We start from the raw sequence: 23807 nt of genomic DNA, 5'->3' as shown, positions 1-23807 counted from the left end.
ACATGATGGGGTGGAGCCCGGGGGCGTCCGCGGAGATCTCAAGGGACCCCTGTGACACGAGTCCAGCTAGAATGTCATGCAGGCGCCCGAGCTCCACCGAGGTTACCAGCCCCGCCTGCGCCTGGGAGCTCCCGAACCCTGGGCCACGCCAAGTACATCGGGACGTCCCCAAAGCTCCGGTCCTCCACCTCAGCGGTAAACTCGGGAAAGGGGAGCCCATCTGCTGGAGGGGGCCTTGTGAACTCAGTTCCGGGAGCCAGGGAGGTCCAAGGCTCCCAGGTGCACCCCAACAGCCCTGCCTCCGAGAGCCCCCAAGGGTAAGCACTCAGGTCCTCCCTGCCCTACCCCCCTCTCCCGACGTCGCAGACACAGGAACTCACACCCCAGCTGGAAGATTTTGAGTTTTATAGCAAACCATATAGTACAGACCCGGGGCCCAGCCCCGGCTGGGTCCCCCACGTGCCCCCCGCCGGGCTGCCTCTTTCCCCTCCCCCAAGCGGCCCCAACCTCAAGCCTGCGCGACCCCCAGGACCCCCTCCCGTCGACCTCTGATCCGCCCAGTCCCTCCCCCCACCCGCGCACCTCCCTGTTACCTGAGGTATGTGGATAAATTCCCCCCTCCCCTACATGGTACAACCCAGCTACCCCGAGGCCTGGGCTGAGGGGCGGGCCCTGGCTCCCCTAACCCCGCCCCCACACTGGAGGAAGGGGCAGGGGTGGGCCAAGACTGTTACTAAGTTCCCACGGCAACCAAGAGGGGCCATTACCAGCCTTAGCCCTGGCTTTGGGACGTGTCCATTGGCTGCTATTTCCATGGCAACCAGGAGTGGCAGTTCCCTGGGCAAATGGGATACAAGTTTCCATGACGATGAGTGGGAAGAGCCAAACTGAAGGAGTCTCATCTTCCCCATCGCTGGGATGGCACCCCACTCCACTGCAGGTCAGGAGGGGTGAACTGCTCAATACAGTAAAGCAAGAAAGAGCCTGGTGGTGGCGCAGCGCCCACCGGTCCAGTCTCAGTCCAAGCGGTCCGGCCCTCACACTCCAGCTCCCCCGAGTCCGAGATTCCCCAGGTTCAAGTAACACTTCAGTACAGATGAATGTTCAAGTATTGAACGGGGAGGCAGGTAGGGGGCTGGGGTACCCCTCACCACTCCCCTGGGCCACGCTGAACAGCAGATAGGCCAGCTGGCCCCCACTCCTCGCAATAGCTGCCATTGTCAGTGACTTTCAAGGAGTCAGGGTTGGGGGAAGGAACTGAAACTGGGGAGTAAGAGGAGGAGTAACCCCCTGAGGGAGTGCTACTGCCCCCACACCTGCTCTCGCCCCTCACCCCTTCCTTAGCCCTGGCTTTCCCTGGTTCCCCGAGTATCCCCACCTCTGACACCTGGACTCCCAATTGCTCCTCTGGTTTCCCTTTTTGCCCCTCCACCCCCCAACTCCAAGTATCTGGTCTGTTCCCTGCACCCTTGGTGGTCTGCTTTCTGCCCCCCTCCCCCAGCCCATCCTCCACCTCCCCCAGCCCCTGGCTCCCAGTATCCTGTATGCAGATGTGTTTCCCCCATTCTCCCTCCCTCAAACTTGCACCTGACCCCCCCGCCCACCATCCCTTTGGCTCAGCAACCCCAGTACCTCTGACCCACTCCCCCCAGGGGATGGACAATGAAGCAGGTGGAAGGGGGAGGGGATGGGAAAGAGACCCCCAGAAATATCAGTGCAGGGGGCAGAGTGGGGAGGCTGGCTCAAGTCCCTGGGCAGGAATCCCAAGTCGGAAAACTCAGGAATCCCAAGTCATGAGGTGGGTAACCTGGCCTCCTGGCAGGAGTGAAATGAAGGCCGGAGGTCCAGGCTCCTGAAGAGTTGGGGGCAGGGGGAGGCACCCAACTAGCTGTCCTTGAGAAGCAACTTCTCCTCTGGGCAGCGGAAGGGGCCAGGGGGCCCGGCAGCTGCCAGCCGGGCACAAGCTTCAGGTGAGAGCTGGCGGCAGGAGCGCAGGTCTAGGCGGCGTAGGCGAGGGCAGCGGCGGAACAGCGGAAGGCAATGGTCAGTGAGGCGGTGGCAACCTGGGGATAGGGTAATGGTAGCCAACACCAGGAGAGTGAGTAGGGTGGGGGCACTGGTCATGGGAATCAACAGGCTAGCAGGATGGACAGACAGGGGACCATGCTTACCAGCAAGATTGAGGTGTACCAGGGTCTCTCGAAGTGGGGAGGTGGGGGAAGTGAGGAGATGAACACTGGGGTCCCCGACATGGGCGCAGTGGCTGAGGTCCAGGGCGCTCAGCTGGGGCGCGTGGCGCAGCAGGAGTCGCAGGGAGGCATCTGTCAGCTCTAGGCCTGCCAAGCGCAGCTCTGCTACCCCCTGCAGCCGCCCACGGCTCTCCGTTTGCCCTGGGCAGGCAGATCAAAGGTCAGCACACCCCTCTGCTTCCATTCCTGCACCTAGGCCCCCAGACCAGCTATGTTTACATACCCATATTCCTCACCACCCCCTAAATCTGCTGCCACTATGTGAGCCTCGGCTGGTGCTCTCTGCGTGGCTTACTCTTGTCCTCATCTCATCTGTTCATTGCTCACACTGCCTCCTCAGTGAGGCCTGCCATGATTACTCCACTTGAAACTGTAATATTCCACAATATTATTTTTCCCTGCTTTCCCACCATCTGGCATATATTTTTTCCCTCTCTCCTTCCACTCGTGTCAGTTCCATGAAGGCAAGAATTTTTGTCTTGTTCTTGCTTTAACCCCAACAACTGGGACATAGGTGCTCAATATATAGTCACTCATCTAACAAACGACATCCCTACCAGGACTGCCATTGTAGGCTGCTCTCCCACTTTCCTCTCCTCCCACGATTAGTAAAGTCACCAACTGGATCCCTTTCTCTCCATTCCCCCTGTCACCACTCTGAGTCAACACCACTCTTGCCTCACCTCCTGCCCCAGCCTCCTCACTCACTCTAGTCTCGCCTCTTCTTTCCGGAATCCACAGAGAGCCATTCTCAAATACAGGTGGGCCAACATCCCTTCTGTGCTAAAAACTCTGAGAGCACCTCAAAGAAGTTCAATCTCCTTGGTGGAACACTGCAGCTCCTACAAGGTCTTATCACTTTCTCAGCTCTTCACTGCTCTCCCTCACCCCCAAACACTTGGACCCAATTCCACAGTGACCCTGCCCTGAGACTCTCCTGTGGCCACCTGTGCTCAGTCCTCTGCTGGCCAGTGTCACTGGCTTTCAGGTCTGAACTCAGCCTTTCCCTTTATCTCCGGGGTACATGAGCTTACACTGCTCAACTCTGCACCCAAAGCGCATGGTCTGCTTCCCTTTTATTCAATTCACCATATTCCTGGCATTACAGTTTCTGTGTTTTTTAAAAAACTAAACGCCTATGGTGCACCAGCAGCCACTAATTGAGCACTCACTGTGCACCAGACACAGGCTAAATGGCTGCCTGCCTGCCCCTAGGCCAGTGGCTCTCAAACGATGTCCCTTGGAAGGCTGGTTAAAATGGATTGCTGGCCCTGCCCCCAGAGTTTAGGTGCTCTAAGCTGGGGCCTCAGAGTTTATTTTTCTAGCAAGTGATGTTGAAGCTGCTGGTTTGGAGACCATGCTTTAAGAAGCACAGCCTTGGGAGATAAGCTCTCTGATAATCATTCCTGTTTACTGATGAGAACATGGAGGCTCAAACCATTAAGCAATCTGTCCAAAGTCACATGACTATGAAGTAACAAAGCTAGGACAGCAGGCCTGGTGGCTCCAAGTCCAAACACCTACCACCATGCTATATGCCTCCCGGGCACCAGCCTGGCCTTAGATAAACTGGATCAGATGCCACAGACTCATGAACCCAGCCTACGCGAGTGTTTTATGGAATCTGCAAATGCTAAAAATTTTCTAAGTGACTAAGCCTACCAAAAGGACATTTAAAAAATACATATTTTTTTCTTGTTGATTTGAGAGGAAGTGAGAGGGAGAGATAGAAACATCAATGAGAATCACTGATGGGCTGCATGCCCTCCCCGCCACCACCAGCACCACTGGGGATTGAGCCTGAAACCCGGGCATGTGCCAACTGGGAATGAAACCATGACCTCCTGGTTTACAGGTCAATGCTCAGCCACTAAGCCACATGGGCCGGGCCTACATGACATTTATAATTATTTTTAAATGTTTTTTTGTTTTTTTATTGATTTCAGAGAGGGAGAGGGAGAGAAACATCAATGATGAGAATCATTGATTGGCTGCCTCCTGCACACCACCTACTGGAGATCGAACCCACAACCCGGGCACGTGCCCTTATCAGAACTGAACCCAGGACCCTTCAGTCCACAGGCCGATGCTCTATCCACTGAGCCAAACCAGCCAGGGCAAAGGACATTTTTATAAAGAAACTAGAGGCCCAGTGCATGAATTTGTGCACAGGTGGGGTCCAGCTGGCCCCCCATGGGGTCCCAATCGGGCCAGGCTGGCAGGGAGGGGGGATATGAAGGGTGGGGAAGAGGACACGGGAGGTTGGCAGGCCTGCCCCGCCTGTGATGGGGGTAAGGGGGCAATCAGGGGCGGGGCTGGCTGGGCCGAGGAAGGTTGGCTGGTTGGCTGGCTGGCCACCCTGTCCCTGATGGGGTGGGTGCAGGGCTGGGGGTGGGCGGGGCCAGTGGGGTGGGAGGGCCTTCCCCCCTCCTCCCCATTGGGCTGGTTGGCTGGCTGCAGTGCCAGTATTTCTGGTCGCTTGGCTTTAATATATATAGATTTAGATATTGAGCTTTTCCTTGAAAATTGTAAGATCTGACATCACTGGGCTACCCTTTCACCTGACAATTGGCTGGGAATGGGTTGCTAGAGGCTACTGCCTAATGTCCTGCACCAATCTCATCACTTGCTGCCTCTGTGAGTACCTGACTTGGCAAGCTCTGAATTCTAGCCGTTCCTTTTTTTCATTTGAGGAGCTGAGAGCTTAGAGAGGGAATACATTACAGATGCCATCAACCTTGGGCCGCAGCTTAAGCCGTTAGAGGAAAGCAGAGGAGAGGGGCCCTGGCTTGGACAGGGAAAAGGGGGCATCAGTGCGGGTCTCGCTGAGGCGGCGGCATTTGAGCTGGGCCTTCAAGGACGAACCCGTGGAGAGGTGGGAGACGAGCACGCCAGGCAGAAAACAGCAGGGGCAAAAGCAAGAAGTAGAACTTTAGGTTTTGCTCCAGGAATGCTGTACAAACCAGGCAGCCAAGATCAGAAAAGTAGGTGTAGAGTTCCAACATGCACAATAGGCCTCGAGGGCCCAGAAGGCTCATCTTTGCAAACTCCTGATAAAGGCGCTTAAACTGAAATGAATTCAGGCAGAAGGAGATGGGATCAGTCTGCCAGCCAACCAGCACTTCCTCGCCTCATGGAATGCACTGCTCCCAATGCCCACCCTTACATGAGCCCACATCTTCCCGGCTCAGTCCAGTTCCAGTCAGAGTGGGCAATGGGTGAATGCTCTGGTCTGGCTTTGCCTGTGTGACTTGCAGCACTCAACCTCTCTGGACCTCTGGTACCTCATCCAGAAAATGCAAAGAATCCTAGTTGCTTCTCTACCTCTTTTCCAAGGCTGCTGTGAAGGGGTGCAGTGGAGGAGGGTGGGAAGAAGGGAGCCATGAAAGAGCTGTGAAAGCTAGTCCTTGCCCTCACAGAGCTTAAGAACCTAGTGAGAGGAAAGATTTTAATCAAATCATTTCTATACTGGGAAGGAACTCTCTCAAAGTTGAAGAGGGACCTGAGTTCAATGGGGAAGAGAATCATGGAGGGCTTCTAGGAAGAAGTGGCATTTACCTTGCAGCCTGAAAGGTGATTAGGTGTTAATTAGATGAAGGAAGATAAGAGCATTCTAGGCAAAGAAGAGTAGGCAAAGGCCCTGGGGCTGGAGGGAACTTGGCAAGGAGATTGAGGTGGTTAAAATGCAGGAACCTCATGGGTGAGCAGGAACCAGACTATGGCAGGCCTTAGTGAATACAGTAAAACACTGATCTTTATCCAAAGAACACCAGGAAGCAACAAAAAAAGAGTTTACAGCACAGGAGTGAAATGGATACATTTGTCTTTCTGGATGGTTCCCCTGACTTTGGAGTGAAGAACAGACTGGTGCAGACCAGAGAGGATGCTACTGTAAGCATCCTATTTCTTGGCTAGACAAGGAGGCCCCAGACCTCAGGACCTCACACCTCGTATGACCCCCAAGGTGACCAGACCTCTGCTCACCTGACCAGCCTCAGCTCCCAGCATCCCCCTCAGTCAATATAGGCCTCCTGCCCCACAAAACTACTTATTCTGCCTCAAACTCCCTGGAAAAACCCTGTCACTTTCAGGACTCAGTTTAGCTCCTTTAAGGAGGGCTTCTTGCATTGCTCCTTTGCCCCCACCACAGCCCTTAGCCTACCACATCATGCTATATAACCTTCTATTTCTGAGCCTCCCTCTCTCTGCATGACTGGGGTTCCACCAGGGTGGGGAATGAGGCTGATTCAGGCTGAGGTCTCCAGGGTCCTATACAGGCCCAGGCCCAGGCCCAAAATGTGTTCAACAATAAACCTGACTTTACTTGGCAGGGTACCTGGGCCTGACCCCAGTGAAGAGGTGGCTGGTCTGACTGGGGAGATGATACTACCACTCCACGCAAACTTCCAAGTCAATCGGCTCCCTCTTTCTGCTCTTTTCCCTTAGGAAAATCCGTATCTTTTGACTGTAGGGCAAGGGAGTCTAGGGACTAAATCTACTGCTCAGCCATATTTTTACTGGATCCACACGTGAATTTTAAAAGAATCTGAATTAATTTCCATCATTTAAAAACCAGGATATGCTACAGAAAATATATATTCCTGGCTCCTCTTGACAAACAGAACTGACTGGCCACAGAGGTGACATCCTTCCACAGCAATAGCCACGGCTCCCTTTGGAGAAGGCTGTCCCGTGGAGCCCACCGTACCCAGGGGCTTCACTTAGACCCCCTGGCTTTTCCCAGAATCCAGTGTCATCCTCCTGTCCTCTATTGTGCTTCATCCCATAATTATCTCCCCCCCGAGGCCAGGGACTACATCCTCTTCATCCTGTTCCCTCCACGCCTATCACAGGGCCAGCACACAGTAGGTGAGTGAATGAACAATGGCCGAGCAGGGCCTTCCTTTTCAAACTCAAGTATTCTATCCTTTCTTCAAACCCTTTAACACCTCGCATGGGCCTCAGAACCCCACCTTGCCCAACCCGTTCTACAAACGAGCCAACGGAGGCTGCACCTGGTTTGGTGTCTGGCGGAGGCAGCAGCAGCTCTCGGAGCTGGGAGTCTTTAACATCCTCAATCCAGCGCAGGTCCAGGAGCCGCAGGGCTGGCAGTGGGGCTGAGCCCAGGGCAGAGACAGAGAGCCAGGAGCAGCCAGACAGCACCAGTTCCTGCAGGCCTGGGGGAAGTTAGGAAGCTGGTGCTGGGAGGGCTCTGTGCCAGGCTTACCCAAGTCATTCTATCCAACCTCACCACCTTGCCGTACCTTGCAGTCGGTTCAGAAGCCACATGAGTTGCTTCTTGGAGACACCTGTCCAGCTGAGGTCCAGGGCTCGGGGCTGGCGACGAACCACACCACTAAGCATGGGGGGAGTGAGTGACTTCCGCCGGCTCAGGTCCATTCGAGGCCACAGACGCTTGTCATAGCACCTGGCAGCCACAAGAGGGTAGACAGCCCTCAGCTCTCAGGGAGCCCGCAGCCCTCCCCACTCAATGGCACACCCGTTTTCTCCTGATCCACACAGAGGGTGGGTGGGAGGAGGGGGCTGCTGGAAGCTCCGGGACCCAGGCCAAGAGGACTGAGTTTGGGTCTCAAACCCATTACTAAACTAGATGCAAGTTTCGTTAAAACCTATTTTAGTTAAGAAGTTTTCAAACAGTCTTCCTCCTGGGAAACTCCAATTCTCCTTGCGCCTCAGGGGCCTAGTTTAGAAAATGAAGATAATGGTCCTTACTGGCCTGCCCCTCAGGGCTGCTGTAAGAGCAAATGAGGTCATTCTGGTTTTCTTACCTTACAGCTTTAAGACACAAACATCCTAGATACTGTAGTTTCTGTAACACCAAAGGGAGCTTCAGCACTCCCAGCCCCCACCTGGGACTGCTCACCAAGTTATGTTGTTGGCTTGTGGTCACTTCTCCTCTACCAATTTTTTTTTTTTTTTTTTTTTTTTTTACCACCACTAACCCTGGAGTTCTTCAATTAGATGCCACTATAGTTCATGATAAAGTATATTTTTGAAGATTTACTCTGGATCATTCCTATCCTTTAATACAATATAATGTGCTGACTTTATGAATACATTTAAAAGGATAAACAGTCCTTTCAATGCCAATTTCTGCTCTTGATCCACACCTGCCCACCCTGATGGCCAGCTGCCTCAGGCGTGACTTACAGCCCTGGTTGCTCTTTAGTTGACTATTGAGTCCCATGAACTACAATGTGGGCTCCACAGGGCACATCTGGCCTTTTCCCTTTGGCTTCCCCAGTACCCAGCTCTGTGCCACGGGCACGGCAGGTTATCTGTTGCGCATTTGTTGTAACGAATGGGGCCAAGCTTCCATGAGCACTGCTCACACACACTGCAGTTACAGCTCTTCATGTATTCACCCGGTCAATGTTTATGGAAGACCTGGCAGGTCCCAGGTATTGAAGCTACAAAGATGAATGAGGTCTGAACAAAGGTAAAGCAGGTTTCCTGATCCCAGCATTTCTGACAGCCTTGACATGCCCTTTGGGAAAGGGCTTTCCAAACTTATTTCATCAGGGAACCCTTCCCCAGCAAAGGTTATCTATTAATACTTTGCGGTGCACTAAGAGTTCCTTGAGACTCCCTTTGAAAAGTCTTTTTTTCTTAAATATATTTTTATTGATTTCAGAGAGGAAGGGAGAGAGAGATAGAAACATCAATGAAGAGAATTATTAATCGGTTGCCTCCTGCACACCCCCTAATGGGGATCAAGCCTGTAATCCAGGCATGTGCCCTTGACCAGGATCGAACCTGGGACCCTTTAGTCTGCAGGCCAATGCTCTATCCACTGCACCAAACTGGCTAGGGCTGAAAACCCTTCTTAATGCAGTTCTTGAGGGCATGTCAGGAATTTCCCACTGGGTTAGATGGACTGTGTCAGAAGCAGCAGGGGTGGAGAGGGCTCAGGAAGATGTATCTCTCCCTGTCCCCCAATTCTGAAGGGCTTTTTCTCCAACCCCAGTCATTTGCTATTCACTTATCTGCAGAACATGAATTTATCTTTAAATTGATCCCCTCTATGCACGTGAAACCAGCACTGTTTCACATAAATGTGTTAACCATAGAAATAAATATAATAAACACAGACCAGGGTTATTAAATTGTAGCCAGTTGTCGATGTAGCTTTGGGCTACCACCTAAAGAGTATAAGAAAGGTATTAAAGATGCAACAGCACACAATGGAGAGACCTCTTTTTCAAAATTAATAAAAGAATTAAGCCTCTTTGTGCTACTTAAAACTGCCAGGCATACCTCAGAGCCCCTGGGTGACATTTTAGGGAAGTCTGGAGGCCCAGACCTTAAGGCTTCAATCCCAACAACTCCACCTCCCTGCCCTATCACCTCCTACCACTCCTCCCTCTTCTGGCATTCCAGCCTCTCCCGCTCCTGGTTCCATCCACCACTCAACCACTACCATTTGCAAATCTCTCCAATTCTAAAAAGGAAAAGAACAAAACAAAAACCCCACCCTCAACACAACTTCTGTCCTTAGGTCCTGCCCTTTCTCTCTACTCAGCAAAATCTCATTCCATCCAAACCTCTCTCTCCCCACTCTGACCCAATCGAGAGTCACAGCTCAACTGCGACCCTCACCTTGAAGCTCCTCCTGGATCTTCCATGGCTAGAAAGGAACCCCTTCCCCCTGGAGGTACACAGTTGTTCTGTATCGTACTCCACAAGAGCCAGGCCCAACCACAGCCTACAGACACACAAGGCTGTCCGGTGCCATCACATTTTGGCACATACGTTGTGCTGGAAATGCCAACCAATCCAGATCCTTAAAGGCTCAGCGCCAGTGCCTCCTCTTCCAGGAAGTCTCCCCTAACATTGCTGGTCCTGGAGCTAATGGATCCCTTTGCTCTTGCATGACCAGGAAACTGGATTTGAACCTCAGAGCAGCAGCCAACAGTCACTGAGGGCCCTACTGATACTTAGTGTCCAGCCTCCACTGGGCACAAAGCAGTCAGGAAGTGGGGGAGACACAGCCAGTCCACAGAAACTGAAGCAACAAAGAACATGATAAGAGTCAATGAGAAGGCTGAGACAGGGAGCCGCCCAGGGAGACAATGCCTGATGAGATTTGAAGGACAGCAGTCACTACTCCAGGGAGGAGTGGGTAGGAAGCCAGTGTACATCCCAGACGGGGAAGAACTAGTACCCAGGTCCAGGATACAGAGAGAACAGAGAGCTCCGAGAAGTCAGGCAGCATGAACAAAGGACAATTCATCATCTCCTAATAATAAGAATGATGATGATGATGACGACTATAGCACTAATAACTACTATTTATCAAGGGCTTACTATGTGCCAGGTACTGTTGTATGTATTAAACATTTAACCTCACAATAGCCCTAGCAGGTAAATACCATTATCTCCTTTTTAGAGTAAAGAGAACTGAGGCTCAGAGAGGTTAAGAAACTTGTTCAAGGTATCACAGCTACTAAATGGTAGCAGAGCCAGGGTCTGGATCGGGATCCTGAACTCTGGTGAGTAGGGAAGAGGCAGAGGTTGAGGCTACAGAGGAGGCCTAGGGTAGGGGTGACATGTCAAGAGGGACTAGAATGGCCCTGGCCACCAAAGGGTTGAGGGTTTGGGCCCCGGTTAGGGCACATGTGGGAGGCAGCCAATCAATGTTCTCTCTCTCTCTCTCTCTCTCTCTCTCTCTCTCTCTCTCTCTCTCTCTCTCTCTCCTCTTCCTCTATCTTTAAAATCAATTTAAAAAATACCTTTGGGTGAGGATATAAATAAGTACATAAATAAATAGAATAAAAAACCCATTTTTTTTAAAAAAGAAGGACTAGAATGCCAAGCTGAATTGCTGTGGCCACAGAGCTCAGAGGTGAAGGGCATGGGTGCTAACTCCTAGCTCTGCCACCTCTGTGCGACCTTAGACAAGTCACTTGCCCTCTCTGGGCCATTCTCCAAACTATAAAAGGAATTAAATGCAACACTTAATTCAAAGGTTTGCTGCAAAGACAAAGAGAGAGAGTACAGGGGAAGTGTTTACTGCAGCCACTGGGGCACTGTTCGTGTCCAATCGGACTGTGGGAGCTCGTTGTGAGGGCAACAGGGAGCCATGCATGGGTGCTTTCTAAGCTGGGGAATGACACTAAGGCAAAAAGCAGGAAGAACTCCTCAGGGATAAAGCATGCCATCACCTGGGGGGTCAGGGCTTCATGTCAAGTTCTCTAAACCATTCACTTTACCCTTAACTCCAGCTACCCCCTGAGTCATCCCCTACTAAGCCCACCTCAAAAATCCTAAAATGCAATCCTAAACCTCCCTCTTGCAGAGGCCCTTTTGGGACACAGAGATGGAGCAGCCCAAACGGCCACCTGTAAGGCGCTCAACAGCCTCCTGGTCTCTAGTCAAAGCCAGTTCTTCCCTCTCAGCTCGTGGTTCCCTGATGCTTCCATTGTCCTCCAATCTGCCATCTCTAAGCCTCTACTTCCAACCCCAGCTGGCCTTGACCCTGTGTTCCAGTCCCTTCCTTGCCACTCTCTCTGCCCATGTTCTCCAAAGTCCCACCCCTCTTCCCTGCAACTCAACAACTTCGACACTTCTGCCTGCCTTCTCTCCCCTCCTTTTTTAAAAATTTATTTGAGAGATCCATTTATTGTTGCACTTATTTATGCATCCATTGGCTGCTTCCTGTATGTGCCCTGGTCAGGGATCGAACCCCAAACCTTGGCTTATCAGGACAACTCTAACCAACCGAGCCACCCTGCCAGGGCTTACCCTCAGTCTTGACAGGTCACTTCACCTCCCAGTTCCAAGAAAAGATAGAAGTCACCAGAGAGGAAAGCCTGCAACTTCCTGCTCCCCACCTACAAATTTCTCTCCCCACCTCTTTCTACACTCCATCCTGATTTTCTCACTGTCTTTCATTCATTCAACAAATATTTCCTTAGTACCGACTGTATGCCAGGTACCATTCTAGAAACCAGGTACAGTCCAAGCCATCAAGTCCTGTCCTAGAAGCTGATGTCCTTGACCCTGTGTGACCTGGCTTCGTCTCCCCATCCCCATGTAGCGCAGCCAAGGACACCAAGGCCTCCTTGTAGCAAAACGCAACCGCCACTCTGGTCCTTGATCTCCTTTTGCCAACATGCAACACTGTTCAGCACTCACTCCTTCCTCCGTCTCCCTCCCTCAGAGCACAGCTCCGCCCTTGATTCCCTCCAAGTCTCTGGCTGCTCTTTCTCTAACTCACAAATCCTGACATTCTGTCCTCTGCCTTCTTCCCGGAAGCTGATATCTATAGATTAAAACTGCCAAACTTGGATCTTTCTCTTGGTAAATCACTTCACCTTCTAGTTCTAAGAGAAGACAGAAGCCACCAGACAGGACAACCTGCAACTGCCTGCTCTCCTGCTGTTTGTTCACTGCTGTGTCTCTAGTTTCTAAACTTGGACCTTTCTCTTGAGCCTCAGACTTGTACATCCAGCTGTTTCCCTGCTAGCTCCGACTGGCCCACAAACCTTCCAGACCACACGTGTCAAATCTGTGTGCTTCCCTTTCCCCTACAACTTGCTTCTCTTCCTTTGGTATTCCCCAACGTGACGACCGGCACTGCTGTCCAGCCAGGCTTGTGGCCCAGAAACTCACTCGAGTCACCCTGCAGCCCCATAGCCACTTAGTCACCAAATCCAAGCTCTTCTGTTTTTGTTTTTGTTTTTTAAATATATCTTTATTGATTTCAGAGAGGAAGGGAGAGGGGAGAGAGATAGAAATATCAATGATGAGAGAGAATCACTGATTGGCTGCCTCCTGCCCGTCCCCTACTGGGGATCGAACCTGCAATACCCATGGCCGGAATCGAACCTGGGACCCTTCAGTTCACAGGCCCACGCTCTATCCACTGAGCCAGACCAGCCAGGGCTCTTCTGCTTCTTAAAAAAGTTCTCAACCTGAGTCACTTCTCTCCATTCCCTGCCCCTGCTTCTGCCCACAGGCCTTATAGAGCCTTCTGAGTGTTCCCATTGTGCCCCACGGGTCCCTGCTCTGCCCTACCCTCTGCCTCTTATGGAAAACCACCATTTTACTGAGTATTTAGTACCCTCCAGGAACGATGCTAAGTACTTTGCAAGAACCATCTCATTTAATCCCTACAAAGTATTAATTTGAACTCCAGATAGTGGATGAGAACACCGAGGCCTTGATAGGTAGAACTGTCCAACCACAGCCATACCTGCAGGAAGTGCCGGAGTCACAGCTGATGAAACACATAAGGACCAAACTCCAGGGCCCAAGCTGGAAACCACCGTGAGTCCAGCCTCTCTCTACCTCTGGTCACACGTATCTCCTTGAGGCCGAGATCAAGACCTCTTCAGGTCTGGATCCCTTGTACCAAGCACAGAGCTGGCCCTGATGAAGAGGCCTCAGCCAACACTTCCTCAACTATCACATGAGGCCGGCGTGGTCATCTCCAGCAACCGCTCTCACTATTTGCTTCTATGCTGCAGGCTGACGTGGAGCTATGTTCTGAGGATGTGAAAGTCTGTGCTTTCAGTAATTACTTGTAGCTGAGTGAATAGTAATGATTATGGTTAAGGCATCAAGTAGTTTCTTTTTCCCAGGTACTGCCCTCAGCTACAAAACACCATGAGGTATACAGACAATGCAGTATAGAATCTTACTAATCAATGTCAACACAATAAGTTAAAAACACCACACCAACAACTCTGACGTAAACGTTCTGGTCCTGGGTTAACAGGTGAAGAAGAGGAGGCCAGAAGCAGCTAAGAAATTGGCCCAACGGCAGACGGTCCTGAGAGGAAGAGTCAGGCTGAACCACAGGCACTGACCTCCAGACGCCAGCAGGCATGAACTGGCACCCAGAATCCACAGGAAAAGCATCAGAGTTCGAGCTCAGCCACTAACTTGCACTGTGACTTCAGGAGTCCCTCCTTCCCTCCCAGGGCTGCTATCATGAGGAAAATCAGCCAACATTTGCAAAGTGGCCAACAGGGTGTCTAATCCACTGTAAGTGCTTGAGAGAGAGCCTGGATTTTCTCATGTAATAAAATATTTCTTGAGCATCTATACTGCCCTTTGTCTCGTGCTGGGAACACGAAGATAAAACAGACACAGTATCTGCACCACCCCAGAAACTGATTAGAACATGAAAATGAACAAATGAATGAAGGCTCATCCCCTCCATGAGCTGTGAGGGGAACAGAGTGTTCCGAGAGTTTGACTGGGGGAGGAAGGCCAGGGGTTTGGAAGCTGAGGGAGATTTCTGAGTAAACAAGGTTCAGGAAGCAGTGGGGAGATGGGGGAGGACAGGCAGAGGGAGCTGGTGGTGGCTCTGGGGCATGAAGGCGTTACTCGAGGTCAGGAGGCCCAAGTATGGCTGCCTGTGAGAGGGCAGGGGCCGGCGCAGCCAGGAGGGTTCTCATGTGTAAATGGAGCAGGTACGATTGTCCTCGGAAGAGGAAGTGTGAAAAGCAAATGCGATGATGCATACACAGCAGTCAGCACTGTGCTTGGCACATACTAAACACTCAAAAATGATATTGTTAAGAGGAAAGATTCGGGAACCCAGCAGAGGGGCTGGGTTCAAATTCCTGGTTCTATTGCTTCCTGTCCACATGATCTTGACCTCAGCTTCATCTGTAAAGGGGAGTAATAGTACCTACCTCACAAAGTCGTTATGAGGATTAAATGAGCTCAAAATAGAAAGCAGCCCATGCACAGTAAATGCAGAAGTATCGTGCTGTCGTGTGCAGACACTACAGAAGTAGCAGTGACCAGGGAGGAAGGATAAGGAACAGGTGACAAGCCACCCAGAAAGTGAGGAGGGTGTCAGCAATAGAGCCTAGGCCTGTGCAGGCCACTCACCAGCGGCTCCAAGTCCGGCAGACTCGCATGCAAATGCACAGCTCTCGGGGCCCAAGGTGCTGGAAGACACGAAGCCAGGCAGCACGGGGCAGAGGGTGGTCGGATCCAGCAGCCAAAGGCAGTGTGTCGGGCTCAGGACTTCGAGGTGGGGGCCGTACCACATGACGCTCCAGCTGTGGGGGCCGGGGTGGTGGGGCAGGGCCCAAAGGCCAACTGAGGAGGGGCCCCCCACTGCCAGGGCGTACGGCCCGTCGCCCCCCGCGGTTCTCCTTCTCGCCTGAGCTGCCCCTGGCTGGCCGTCGCCCGTTTCGGGCCTCGCCAGGGGCCTCATCCTCACTCAGGGATGTGCCTGATGAGTCGGAGTCTGAGTCTGAGTCCGAGGAGGACGAGGAGGTGTCAGGCACCCGCTCTAGCAGCTGGCACATCCGCTTGAAACGCTCTAACTTCTCCCTCTGTGGTGACGGGGATGGCACCGCTGGGCCCTCGGCAGAGGCCAAAGGTGGCTTTGGTTTCTGCAGAAAGATAGGAGACGGCTCTAGGGTCCGACACACACTCTCCCACCCCCTGCCCTCGAGGAGCCACCAGGGGATGAACAGTCCAAGGGATAGTCCTGATCCAGCCCTGGCTCTGAGCGATGTGAGGCCTTAGCTAAGCCAGGCCTGAACCTCACATTCCTTATGTCACATGAAGGCACTGATTGAAAGAATTAAACACCTTACGGGTTCCAGTAGCTCATGAATTTCCACAAGCAGCGTGCTATGAAAACACAGTCCAGATTTGAGTATTGGCTTGGCCATCAACTTGGGAAGCCCCTATCTCACCATCTACAACATGGGGCGTTGGACTAGACAATTCCAAGTGTCCATTCAGGGATGTGAGAATAACAAAGATCACCTGGCCCCAGGCAGAGCATCCCCCTCGCTGACCCGGCACATCCTCACAGCGCTTGAATGGAGTGGCAACCTGGGTCACTCTTTTTAGACATGAGGCAAATAGGCTCAGAGAGATTAAGCGCCAAAGTGACAAATGGCAGGGGCAGGATTTGAATGCAATCAGGCAGGTTTAGTGTGTCCATGCAAAGTGACATCTGATTCCGAGCTTTGCTGTATGACCTTAGACCAGTCTTTTAACCTCTCTGGACCTCATTTTCCTCGAATCTAGGTAAGTTTTATAATTTACAAAGTCCATTTACTTTCAGTAGATTTAAATAATGCGATAGGCAGATAAGGAAGGTAGATTTCCCAAATGAGAAAACTGAGGCTCAGGGCAGCTGACAAATTGCCAAGACCACACAAGGAGTCAGCAGGCAGAGATTTGGACTCAGTTCTTTCCCCTTTAAGGTTTAGAAAGATGGTGCAAAACCGTCAGATAATACCCTGAGGGTTCTTGGAAAGTCAGGGGCTCCTGAGGCCCCGGCCCCAACCCACTCTCCCCCTCCACTCTTCCAGGGTCCAGATGCCCATCGTGGCCAAGTGGGGCAGGGGTAGGACAAGGTGAGCAGGAAAGCACAGATCTGTCTCCAGGGTGGAGGGTGGGGCAAGGAAAGACGGGAGAGGGAGGGAGGAGGTCCCCGGCACACCTCCCAGTGTTCGGGAGGGAGCCCAGGGTGGCAAGACGAGAAAGCTTGGCTTGGATTCAGAACCCTGGGGGGCAGAAGGCCTGGGCCGCCTGGGTCCGATCCTCGGAGGAGGCAGGCGTCTCCACCCACCTTCTTCAGGTGCCTCTCACGGCCTCCTTTCACCTACCAGGGAAAGAGGGAGACATAGGGAAAGGAAGAGACCCTTAGTCCCTCATTGTCCACAAACCTAAGATCCATGGCCTCCTCTTGGACTACAATTCCCAGAAGCCCCCACCTCAAGGAGAACTCTGAGCATGCTCACCTTCTAACCAATGTCTTGGCTCAGTGAGTATGCTCTCATCTCTCCTTTCTTCCCCCTCAGGCCCTTTCTAGCCCCTCCTTCTTCCTCTGTAGCAGCTTTGAGAATGCTCTTTCCCTAATCCCTAAAGTACCCAGGGCTCCCAAAGCTTCACTGCCCAGTGCCAGCTGCCCCTCTCACCTGTACCTCTTCTCTACACTGAGTGTGCCCCATCCTCCCCCAGCACCTCCTGAATTACATCTCCCAACAATCCCTGAGGGAACCCACAGAGGGCCCACCCTCCCCAAAAAGGAACAGGACTACCACTCCCAGATTCCCTGGGGCTGAATGTAGTGAGCATGCTCCCTGGCTCACCTTTTTCTTTGGGGTTGGGGGCTCATTCCCTGACTCCCTCTCCTTTCTTTTGGGGGGCCCAGGCACGTCCTCTGGGGGGGGCCCAGCAGGCAGGGGGCCCTTGCGCCTGGGTGGAGGTGGTGGAAGTGGCGGCTCCTCCGTCAGCTTCCATCCACTCCCCAGGCTGGCACCCTCCTCTCCGTTGTCAGTCCTTCGGCGGCCTGGTCCCTCACCTGAATCCTGAGGAGATGGATGCTGGGGGTGAGATTCTGCACAGCGCCCCAGCCCACTGGGAGCCCAGCACCCAAGCCCAGTCCTGCCCCTACCTTGCTGGTCCGGCCTTCCTGGGTACAGCGAGGGCACTCCCAGCAGTTAGGAATTTCCGCATTGATGACACCCTCAGCCTTCCCCATCTGTGGGCAGAGGCAGGGAATGGATAGGGTATCCGTGAAGTCAGAGGCAGTGTTCCCAGCCTCCTTGCTCCCTGACAATTTGCCCATCCCAGGCTCCAGGTTCCCCGGGGCCATCACCTTCAGGCAGCCAGGGTGGACGATCTCGTTGCAGATTGTACACTCCATGAGGCTCAAACCAAATTTTTCTTCCTCTCCCTCCACTGTGTCCTCCTTCCCAGCCTCCCCACACAAGAGGCACACGGCTGTGTGTGGGAGCACGGGCTGTTGGGGAAGAGGGGGCATCAGGGACCCGAAAGCAAGCAACAGGGGGAAAGACCCTTCTTTCTGGGAACCTTGCCGGCTGCTGGAGGAGGTTTAGAACCTAAGGCCAAGCTGGATCAGATCTTGAATTATTTCTTCTTTTTTGGCAGTATGACCTTGAGCAACTGATTTAATCTCATTCCTGTTTCTCCATTTGTAAAATGGGGCTAGGAATTTTTCCTGTGCAGAACTCTTTAAGGATGAGATAATGCAAGATGGGCATTTGTTACATAGTTTGTTCTCACTGTTGTGAATGTTCAGCTAGATCCAGGGCCTGTATGACCCTGGAACTGTTGCTGGCTTTGTGAGGAAGGGAGACCAGAAGCAAACATGACACTAATACTCAGCGAGGGCTGGAGGGGAGGCGACAGCAGCCTGGGCTGATTCTGAGTGTGCTCAGTGGGCAGCCTAAGCGTTGCTCTGGAGCTCACCATGAACCGGGTTTGGGCAAGACTCCTAGGAACACTACAGGCTGGTCTTAAGGAAAAGGGAGCAGCCTTCAGATAACATGACTTTGGGGAGGACAGTGGTAATACTGAGTCCTATCAGGGAAAAAGGTGGTGAAATAGGCTCAGGGAAGAAGCAGGTAGGGGGAAGAAGGAACAGGAAAGCGGGCACGGGCTGGGGGACAAAGAAGAGAGGGGCTGTGGGTGAAGAGACCAAGCAGTAAGAGTCGCTGGAGGGGAAAAAGGAAGTGATGGTGTGGGGAGGGGGCACAGGATGCTCCTGGAGGCTCATGGCTGCAGGGGAAGGGCCGCTCTCCGCAGCCCTGGAAGCTCAAAGGATGCGGACGGCTGAGAAGAAACCTATGCTCCTCAGAAACCTACTGTGCGCTGGGCCTTGTAGCAGGCGCTTGCGTGTCTGTGCTGTTGTTTATAACTCAGCAAAAGAAACATTTTGCAGAGACAGTACCTTCAAGATTCAGTGATTTGCTCAAGGTCACACAAAGGGTAAGCTCAGCCTCAAATCCAAGGCCACTCTGGCAGGTGAGGAAGAGGCCAAAGAAGGCAAAGTAAGACCTATTCACAGGGGCTCAAGAGGTATTCACAGATGCCTCTAGGTCAGTGGTTCTCAACCTTCCTAATGCCGCGACCCTTTAATACAGTTCCTCATGTGGTGGTGACCCCCAACTTCATTGTTACAAATTGAACATAATCAAAGCATAGTGATTAATCACAAAAACAATATGTAATTATACATGTGTTTTCCGATGGTTTTAGGCGACCCCTGTGAAAGGGGCGTTCGACCCCCAAAGGGGTCGCAACCCACTGGTTGAGAACCGCTGCTCTAAGGAGTGGGATGCGAGGGGCCAGGCTTTCTGTGGGTCTGTGCCTCTGAAAGTCGGGGAACGTATGACGGTAGAGACTGGGTTAGAGTCCTCTGTGCCCTAACATCGCCCTCAGCTTGAAGCTGAGGGGGGGGGTGGGGAAATGGGCCCGATGGACATCTGAACAAACCAGTGAACGGATGAGTGAACTAACCAACCCTACAGTAAACCCTAGGAAGGAGCTACCAGCCACCCCAGAAAGGCACTTAGGCCAGCTGGGGACGGGGGCCCAGAGCTCCAAGGGGGTGGGGGGCAGAACTCACGGCAGTGCACTGCCGGAGCAGGCACGACTGCTTCATACGCCCGGGCCCCCCGAACTTCTTCATGTCTCGGCAGAAGTGGCAGTCCCCGCACTCAGTTCGCACACAGGCCCGGCAGCGGCGGCAGCGGGTTCGGCGTCGGCGCGCTCCGGCCCCCGGCCCCCGGCTGCTCGACGACATTGGGGGCGTCAGCAACGCCGAGGGCTGTGGGTGAATGGCGACAGGGTCAGGTGGGCCCACTGGAGCCCTGAAACTCCCTCCATTTCTAGGCAGAACTCACCCTCCTACCCAGGGAGCCAGGGAACATGGAGGTCACCCCTCCTGCAGGGCGTAGGGACCCCTCTCTGCAGCCTAGCTCTCCCCAGCAGCCACCTGGCTCCTCTGGAGCCCAGCCCTGGCTCCTCTAATGCTTCCTCAGGCCTCCCTGACGGGCCCAAGGAGGATGAAGGGAAGCGGCCTCTCCACTGACACCCCCACTTCCAAGCTCCGTGGGAAGCAGGGCTCCTTGTCTGTGGCGTCCCATTAGGGGGCCCCAGCTTCTCCCGCCCCCCACAGGCGCTGCACCCATGCTCTCCCAACCTAAATCCTCCCGATTTTCCGCCAAGACACCCAGGCTCCTAGGTGGGAGCGCCAGACCTCCCCCCCCCCCCTTCACAGTGCCACCCAATTTCTCCTCCCCCAACCAGACCCAGTGGGATCCTTGCCCCCCCCCCCCCCCCATCCCTGAAGACCCACTCTGCTGCCCAACTTCCAGGGCTGAGACCCTCCTTCCCCCAAGACCTCCACTCCTTAGCTCCCCCGAGCCCTCTGCTGGGAGACGCCTCCTTTCGTATTTATTTCTCAGGTCAACCTGGGCAACTCCCAGATCCCCTGGGACCCTAGGACCCAGCCTGACACCTCTACACACACAGGGTGGGCTCCTCCGTGCGTCCCCAACCCGCTTCCCGGCTGCTTCCCCCTAATTGTCTGGAGTCCCTTGGGCTGTCCTTCCCATGGAAACCGAATCCTCCCAGCTAGATCCCCGCAGGCCCGGAGGGTCTCTTCACCCCGTCTTACCCCGGCTTCCCCTTCCAGGGACTTGCAGACCCATCTATGGGGGTGGGGAAGGGGCCCTCCAGCGCTCGGGGGAGGGGCCTAGAGGGCGGCAACTGCAGGCGGGGATGGGGGTCTGCGAGGGGAAGCAGGATCGAGGAAGGAAGGCCAGCTCCCCAGGGTTGAGAGGGAACAGGATGAAGGACGGGAGATGAGGAGTTGGGAGCAGAGAGGGTGAGGCTGGGGGCGGGGGAGGCAGAGAGGCCGGGCTGAGGATGAATGGGAGTGGGAGCTGCCCAGGTTTGGGGGTGAGGAGCCGCACGAACCCACCTCACACGTGTCCCGGGAGCCATCTCTCCCTTCTCGGCAGCTCCCGGCGGGTCGGCGGCCATCGGCGGCGGGGGGGCCGGGCGGCGCGGGGCGCGGAACGCTCAGAACGCCGGGGTCCACGGCCCCCCGAGGGCGCTCGGCCCCTCCCTCCGGCGGAGGCCGGGACGGCGGCGAGTGGAGATGGGGGGCGCCGGGGGCGAGGCCCTCCCACGGGCTGCGGCGCGGCCCTTCCAGGGGGAGGTCCTGCTCTGGGGGGCTCAGTCCCTCAGCCCCCCCAGGCCAACGGGGGCTCCTCGGGCGCAGGGTGCTCAGCTTCTGCCCGGGCCCCACTCAGTCCGGGGTCCGAGTCTCAGCTCCCCTCCCCCTTCTCTCCCCCGCGCCCCCGACCCTTTAACTGGCCCCTTCCCGGCCCCCACTGCCCAGGGGTCTAGGGCCCGGCCTGGGCCCCCCCCACCGTTTCCGGGGTTCAAGCCCCGCCCACCACCGGTTCCCGGGGAGGGGGGGGTCCCTGTAACCTGCCCCCCTCCCCTGGGTCCTCCCCTAGACTGCGGCCCCTGCGCTACCACTGTCGGGCGAGCCGAGGGGGGTGAAGGAAGCGGCTCCGGCCCCGCCCCCCCAGCCTGCGCACGCCCCCGCCCTTTCCCCCTCCCCCAGCGCGCGACCCTCCAGAGAGAGGGATTTAAATAAAATTTGAATAAATCCCCTTCCTCAAGCAGAAGGTTGGAAGGAAAGGATGGAAGGAGGTAGGGAAAGGGGGAGGGGACAATCGGGGTGCCTCAGCCCCCTTGGTCCCCCGGCCCCGCGCAGCTTCGGCCCGGGGCCCTGGCCGCCTCTCTCATCCCTCCAGAGCTCCTTCCTCCTTCCTCCTCTCTTCCCCCTCCCGTCCCTCCTCCTTCCCTCCTCCTCCTCCTTACTCCCTCCTTCTCCCAGAGGAACCCCGCCCCCTGCCTCCTCCTGCCCTCACCGCTCCACTTGCCAGGACGAGCACGCGCAGGGGACGACGGGAGTCGTAGTCCTGCGGACCTGGTGCTACCGTGGGAACAATGGGGCGCTGGGGCTAAAGGGACTACAAATAAGATGGCGGAGGGCGTGCCAAACTGAGCGCTGAGGATGCCGGGAGTTATAGTCCGGTTGCCCGGAGGCTCCCCGTTGCAGAGCATACAGATGGAGGGGGAACGATGACTACAAACAAGATGGCCTTCTTCCCCGACCCGACCTCCTTCCCAGGCACTCACACGCCCTCCGGTCCACAACCCTCCGCGTGTGTGGTACCTGACGGGAGTCGCAGTCCGTCTGCTGCCTTCCCGCTGCCATTTCTACTTCTCAGGAACAATGGAAAGGTGAAAAGGAACGAGGACTACAAACAAGATGGCTGCAGAGGGGCGTACAACCTGACTAGTAGCCGATCTCATGAGGTGCGATGGGAACAGTAGTTTTTCTAGGTTGCTAGTGTTCCTTAAGAATGACGACACTGGGGGGTTAAGGAGACTACCATAAAGATGGCAGGTTACCTAGCCTCTTCCCGTCGCCTCACTCTACCACCTTGAGCACCTCGCCCGCCTGTAATATCGGAATCCCCCTCCCGGTGGCGCAGAGCCTGGTGGGAGTTGCAGTCTTCCCGTCTCTTCTATTATCTCTGGTCGAGACAATGGAAATAAAAAGGGGCGGGGACTGTCTGCAGAAATGGGGGCCGAAGGGAAGGGGAGACGACGACCTGGGATTTGTAGTCCACGCCCTAAGGCTACTCCCTGCGAAAACCGGGGAAAGGACTACAGGAAAGATGGCGGCTCACCGCGCTCCCTTTGTGGCAAGGCCTGCTGGGGGATGTAGTCCTGTGGCTTCTACAGAGAAAGGACGGGGGCTGCAGGAAAGTGCATTAGCGCACTCAAGCCGAACTGCGAGCGAACGCGAACCTGGGGTTGTCCTCTCCCTGTACCCCCTTCTCGGTGCTCTGCCGGGAAATGGAGTCCCAAGCCTCCCCTCGTTAGTGGGGGTGGGGGGCGGGTTTATGTCACTAGTAGGATCAGTGCCGGCGAGGGAGGAAGAAGGATGGGCAATCCAAGAACATGTCATGTCCGCCTCCCAGTGTGGCGAGCACTTAGTATTTCTGGGGCGGCTCTTAAAGGAAAGCACATTAGTATTGTCGCGACAAGGGGGGTGGTTCAGGCCGAAAGCACCGTCATGCTGCTTGTACACCTCATATCCGATGCTTGTTTCCCCATCCACAGGGAATCGGTATCTTTCAAGTCGTGAGGGTTCCAAGGAGAAGGCTCTGAGGTCATGCAAAACCCCCGCCCCGCCTTCGGAAGTCACCAACTCTCAGTTCTCACATCTGAAAAATGGGGATAATGCTACCCACCTCCAAGCAGAGTTAGGAGAATAAAGACAATGGTCACGAGAGTTCCCAGCTCAGGGCCCGCCATGGGGCACGTGGTGGTGGTCCCTGTTTCAAGCTCCGTCTTAACCCAGTTGTTCTGGGCTCCCGGGAGTCCATCATGCTGGAAGTGCGCTCCTGGCGGGCAGGCTATCTATCCCCAGTTGAACCTCCTCTCCCCGCACCCCGCTCGGTCTGGTCCTCCAGCGTCCACTACCGAGCACTGCTCCTAGGGGGCGCCCATTCTCCACTTGACCGAGGTGCTACTTCAGTCTGAGGTTGTCGGCGCTGCCTACTGCCCAGCCTCCTCTCCTCTCCTGCCAGCTTTGGAGGGATCCTCCTAACCTCAGCTGCCAAAGCAAACGGAACTGCTTTCCACCTCCCTGCCTTCTTTCCTGCCTTTTCTACCTGGGAAAGGGTCCTGCGAAAGACTCGATGGGTC

At 54.5% G+C, this 23807-nt stretch overlaps 1 protein-coding gene and 2 long non-coding RNA genes across 7 annotated transcripts; 2 read left to right on the top strand and 1 right to left on the bottom strand.

The window, feature by feature from the left end:
* The first annotated feature begins 26 nt into the window (after positions 1-26).
* LOC118656659 lies at positions 27-14319 on the top strand. Its single transcript, XR_004967656.1, has 2 exons — positions 27-317; positions 13993-14319. It is a non-coding gene; the product is annotated as an uncharacterized LOC118656659 (long non-coding RNA).
* On the bottom strand, positions 580-21601 carry FBXL19 (F-box and leucine rich repeat protein 19). 5 transcript variants are annotated; one of them, XM_036310154.1, is made up of 11 exons: positions 20992-21601; positions 19633-19833; positions 17860-18003; positions 17656-17742; positions 17351-17569; positions 16699-16860; positions 15120-15631; positions 7514-7677; positions 7265-7426; positions 2172-2390; positions 1514-2063 (listed from the first exon to the last, which is right to left on the bottom strand). In XM_036310154.1, the coding sequence occupies exons 2-11, from the start codon at positions 19807-19809 to the stop codon at positions 1885-1887; spliced, it is 2025 nt and encodes a 674-aa protein (XP_036166047.1). In that variant the 5' UTR covers positions 19810-19833; positions 20992-21601; the 3' UTR covers positions 1514-1884. The 5 variants fall into 5 exon arrangements, with proteins under 5 accessions (XP_036166051.1, XP_036166047.1, XP_036166048.1 ...); XM_036310155.1 differs by having other exon boundaries at positions 16828-16860; XM_036310156.1 differs by lacking the exon at positions 16699-16860.
* Positions 21602-22132: 531 nt separating this feature from the next.
* On the top strand, positions 22133-23417 carry LOC118656660. Its single transcript, XR_004967657.1, has 2 exons — positions 22133-22406; positions 23220-23417. It is a non-coding gene; the product is annotated as an uncharacterized LOC118656660 (long non-coding RNA).
* Positions 23418-23807: the final 390 nt, after the last annotated feature.

This window comes from Myotis myotis, unplaced genomic scaffold (assembly GCF_014108235.1).
Source record: "Myotis myotis isolate mMyoMyo1 unplaced genomic scaffold, mMyoMyo1.p scaffold_m19_p_5, whole genome shotgun sequence".
Lineage (NCBI taxonomy): Eukaryota > Metazoa > Chordata > Mammalia > Chiroptera > Vespertilionidae > Myotis > Myotis myotis.
This window is presented reverse-complemented; position numbering and strand designations above follow the sequence as displayed.

What these genes read in the sequence shown, in the direction of transcription:
- FBXL19 (XM_036310154.1), bottom strand. Translation starts at nt 19,809, where the DNA reads ATGTCGTCGAGCAGCCGGGGGCCGGGGGCCGGAGCGCGCCGACGCCGA. An exon ending in CCCCAACCCCAAAGAAAAAG is followed by an intron (nt 16,861 to 17,350) that starts GTGAGCCAGGGA and finishes TTTCCCTGGTAG; the next exon opens with GTGAAAGGAGGCCGTGAGAG. An exon ending in TCCGCCAGACACCAAACCAG is followed by an intron (nt 2,391 to 7,264) that starts GTGCAGCCTCCG and finishes CTGCCTGCCCAG; the next exon opens with GGCAAACGGAGAGCCGTGGG.